We start from the raw sequence: 3,186 nt of genomic DNA on the forward strand, positions 1-3,186 counted from the left end.
TGCTGCTGGAGTACCTAGATGGTGAGGCCAGTGAAGACCAGGCTGGCCTCGAACTCACAGAGATCCACCTACCTCTGCCTCCTGAGTGCTGGGATTAAAGGCGTGCACCACCACTGCCTAGCTAATTTTTTATTCTTTGGGCATTTCTTATATTGTATTTTGAGCATATCCAACCCCTGCTCTCTCTCTTAACTTCTCCCAGATCTACTTTCCCTTATTCATAAGATCACATTTACTAATTTATGTGTGTGTGCTCTTACGTGTTACAGCACATGTATGAAGGCCAGAGGAAAGCATATAGAAGTTGGTTGTCTCCACTATAGCTATCTTGAGGATAGACTCAGGCCATCAGGTTTTGATAGTGTGTTTACCTGCTCGACAGTCTCACAGGCGCATCCTGCATTTGTCTTGAAATAGTAGAGGTCATGGATGATAAGCCCACCTTTGGAGGAAGCCTTGCCAAGGTTTAGGAGCCCCCGGGGAGAGGTGTGTGTGTGTGTGTGTGTGTGTGTGTAGGGGGTGTTGGGGAGGGGGGGAGTGGAGGTGGGAATCCGGGGAGAGGTGTGTGTGTGTGTGTGTGTGTGTGTGTGTGTGTGTGTGTGTGTGTGTGTGTGTGTGTGTGTATAATGTATGTATGTATATGAGTGCAGACACACACACATCACGACCGCCACATGGAGCTTAGAGGACAACTTTGTGCCATTGGACCTGGGAATCACTCGGATTGTCAGTCTTACAGAACAGGAGTGTTCCCACTTCTGTTCACTGAGCCATCTCACCAGCCTTTCCCCGAGTGATTTTAATAACCCTTATGGAAGGTGGCAGACGTGCTCTTTGCGGGGCAGGTTTGGTGGGTCTGCCTGTTTCCCTCCCTGCCAGTCTTCTCCTTTCTCATGCTAACCAGGGGTACTCTCACTTTGCCTCTTCCCCTAGCCCGAGAAGCCCGGCCCTGATGGGGAGGACCTGGCAGCAGATAGTGTGCGGGCAGTCAGTATCCGCACCCTCTATCTGGTCAGCACCACAGTGGACAGGATGAACAGTGTGAGTGTGTCTGTCTTTGACTCAAGGCCGCCTGAGCTTTCCCTTCCTGAGATTCCCTGCCTTCCCCATCCCTGACCTGGGTAACAAGTAAACAGTGGAGTGGAGGGAGGCCTGGAGAGGGCAGTGGCTGGGCTGGGCTTGGAGGACTTCTCAGCAATGGCAGGACACATTGTCTGCCTTAGCTTGAGATCCTCTAAAGCTGCCCTGCTCCTGTATAGATGTAGAAACCAAATCCTATCAGCTCTGCTGCCCTGGAGGCCGTGCCCAGTGCTTGCAGTTCACAGACCATGGCCCTCTGTCCCTCAGGTTCTCTGGCCCTACCTGCTCGAGTTCCTCACCCCAGTGCGCTTCACTGCGGCCCTCACCCCACTCTGCAGGAGCCTTGTGCATTTAGCCCTGAAGAGGCAGGAGGCAGGGGCAGATGCTTTCCTCGTCCAGTACAACTCGAATGGTGTGGAGGCCCAACTACCTTGCACCTGACCCACACCAATGCCCTTAAACCTTATCCTTTCTCGGCCCTCTGCCCTTGCCCTGCCCCTGCCGCTGATCTCTTCCCCAGCCGCTTCTTTCACATGACATCCCACCCCAGCTCCCTGCTTCTGCATATGATCCCCATCCTTCATCTCAGACCTATCCCTACCTTGTAACAATCTCTGTGTTTCTTGTCCAGCAAACCTCCCATCTCCCTTCGCTATGACCACGAGACTGCTGGTAAGTAGAGCATCTGTTATTGTGTCCAAGCACACTGGCTGACACTGTCCTTGTCCTTAACGGGATACTCGCATAGGTGTCGGCTTGACCATGGCTACTCTCCAGTAGAGGAGTGGACTCCGTGTTTCAGAGTCCCTGTCAGTTCTTGCTGCAGGCTCTGACCCTTGCCGTCCCTCATGGAGGTGCCTCCCACCTTGTGTTTGCTGGCTTTCCTTCACTCCTGGGAAGTTGTCCTGCCACATCTCCCCCAGGAAGTGCAGGTGACTCCATGTTTAGGCAACCCCCTTCCTCCCCCTCCTTCAGGTTGTGTCTTCCAATCCCTACCTGGGAGATGGACGTGGGGCAGCCTCATTGCGCCTCCTGAAGGTGATGCATCGGAATATACACCCTTTGCTGGGCCAGCGGTGGGAGACAACCATGCCTGTGCTGCTGGAGTACCTAGATGGTGAGGCCAGTGAGACTAAGGAGCCCATTAGCCATCCCTGACCCCAGTTGTACCCAGTCTATCATAAGGCTGGCTGATACAGACCTGGGTTTTGTAAATTGGAAGAAAAAATCTTAGCTGTAATCTAAGAAAGGGACCGGATATCTCAAGAGGTGTTACCTGGTGACATGTGGGAAGTGGGTGCAACCTGTAGTGTGATTGGCTGCTGCATGCCTCCTGGGAGTTCAAAACACAAAGAGGTGGGCACTGAGCATCCATTTGTACATGTTGGGATGAACTTGCCTGGCAGGACCTCAGCCAACAGGGTTACTGGTCATTTCAGAGCATACTGAGGAAACCTTGTCACTGAAGGAGTGGGAAGAAAAGCTTCTCATGGTGAGAGATGGATAGAAGATCAAGGGCCTGTCTGTGCTCCTCTGGGATACTCTGGGCCTGGGCTTGGAGGGCTGGAAATGTGGGACTGGTATATTGTGTCTTCCAAGGGACTTATTACTTCACTTCACCTGGTGGTATGACTAGGGAATGGGTTTAGCAGAGGTGGAGCCTGGGGTGACGCTGGTGGTGGGCCTCATATTTCTGTGACTGCCAGCACCAAACTTGAGGCACTTTGGGCCATCCTGGCCACAGAAAGTGGTCTATCCTTCTTCTCCTTCTACTGTTCCCAACCTAGTCCAGAGTAATTTGTGCTTCAGCATGTTTTATAGCTGCCCACCTTCAAAGATCACTTACCAGCAGGGGTCACCATGAGGTTATCATGTGACGTGCCCAGGCCTTAGGCCCTCCCACAGCGAGCCACTCACTGGTACTCTCATCCACAGTTCCTACGAGACACCCTGGCCGTGGTATCTGACAACACGTGGATCTGCCAGCTGAGTCAGGAGATGTGCAAGCAACTACCCTCTTACAATGGGACAGCTCAGGAGAAGGTGCCCCAAGTACCCTCTTACAATGGGACAGCTCAGGAGAAGGTGCCCCAAGTACCCTCTTAC

At 52.8% G+C, this 3,186-nt stretch overlaps 1 protein-coding gene across 5 annotated transcripts in view; it reads left to right on the forward strand.

Annotated features, from left to right (window-relative positions):
- Nucleotides 1–3,186, forward strand: part of Mroh1 (maestro heat like repeat family member 1) — a 70,744-nt gene that overhangs the window by 43,900 nt on the left and 23,658 nt on the right. For all 5 annotated transcript variants that reach the window (XM_026782543.1, XM_026782542.1, XM_026782541.1 and 2 more), the window contains exons 15-20: nt 934–1,041; nt 1,348–1,492; nt 1,712–1,752; nt 2,056–2,197; nt 2,520–2,572; nt 3,016–3,123. In XM_026782543.1, coding sequence (XP_026638344.1) covers nt 934–1,041; nt 1,348–1,492; nt 1,712–1,752; nt 2,056–2,197; nt 2,520–2,572; nt 3,016–3,123 — 597 coding nt within the window. The remainder of the gene's footprint in view (nt 1–933; nt 1,042–1,347; nt 1,493–1,711; nt 1,753–2,055; nt 2,198–2,519; nt 2,573–3,015; nt 3,124–3,186) is intronic.

This window comes from Microtus ochrogaster, chromosome 15, assembly GCF_000317375.1.
Source record: "Microtus ochrogaster isolate Prairie Vole_2 chromosome 15, MicOch1.0, whole genome shotgun sequence".
NCBI lineage: Eukaryota > Metazoa > Chordata > Mammalia > Rodentia > Cricetidae > Microtus > Microtus ochrogaster.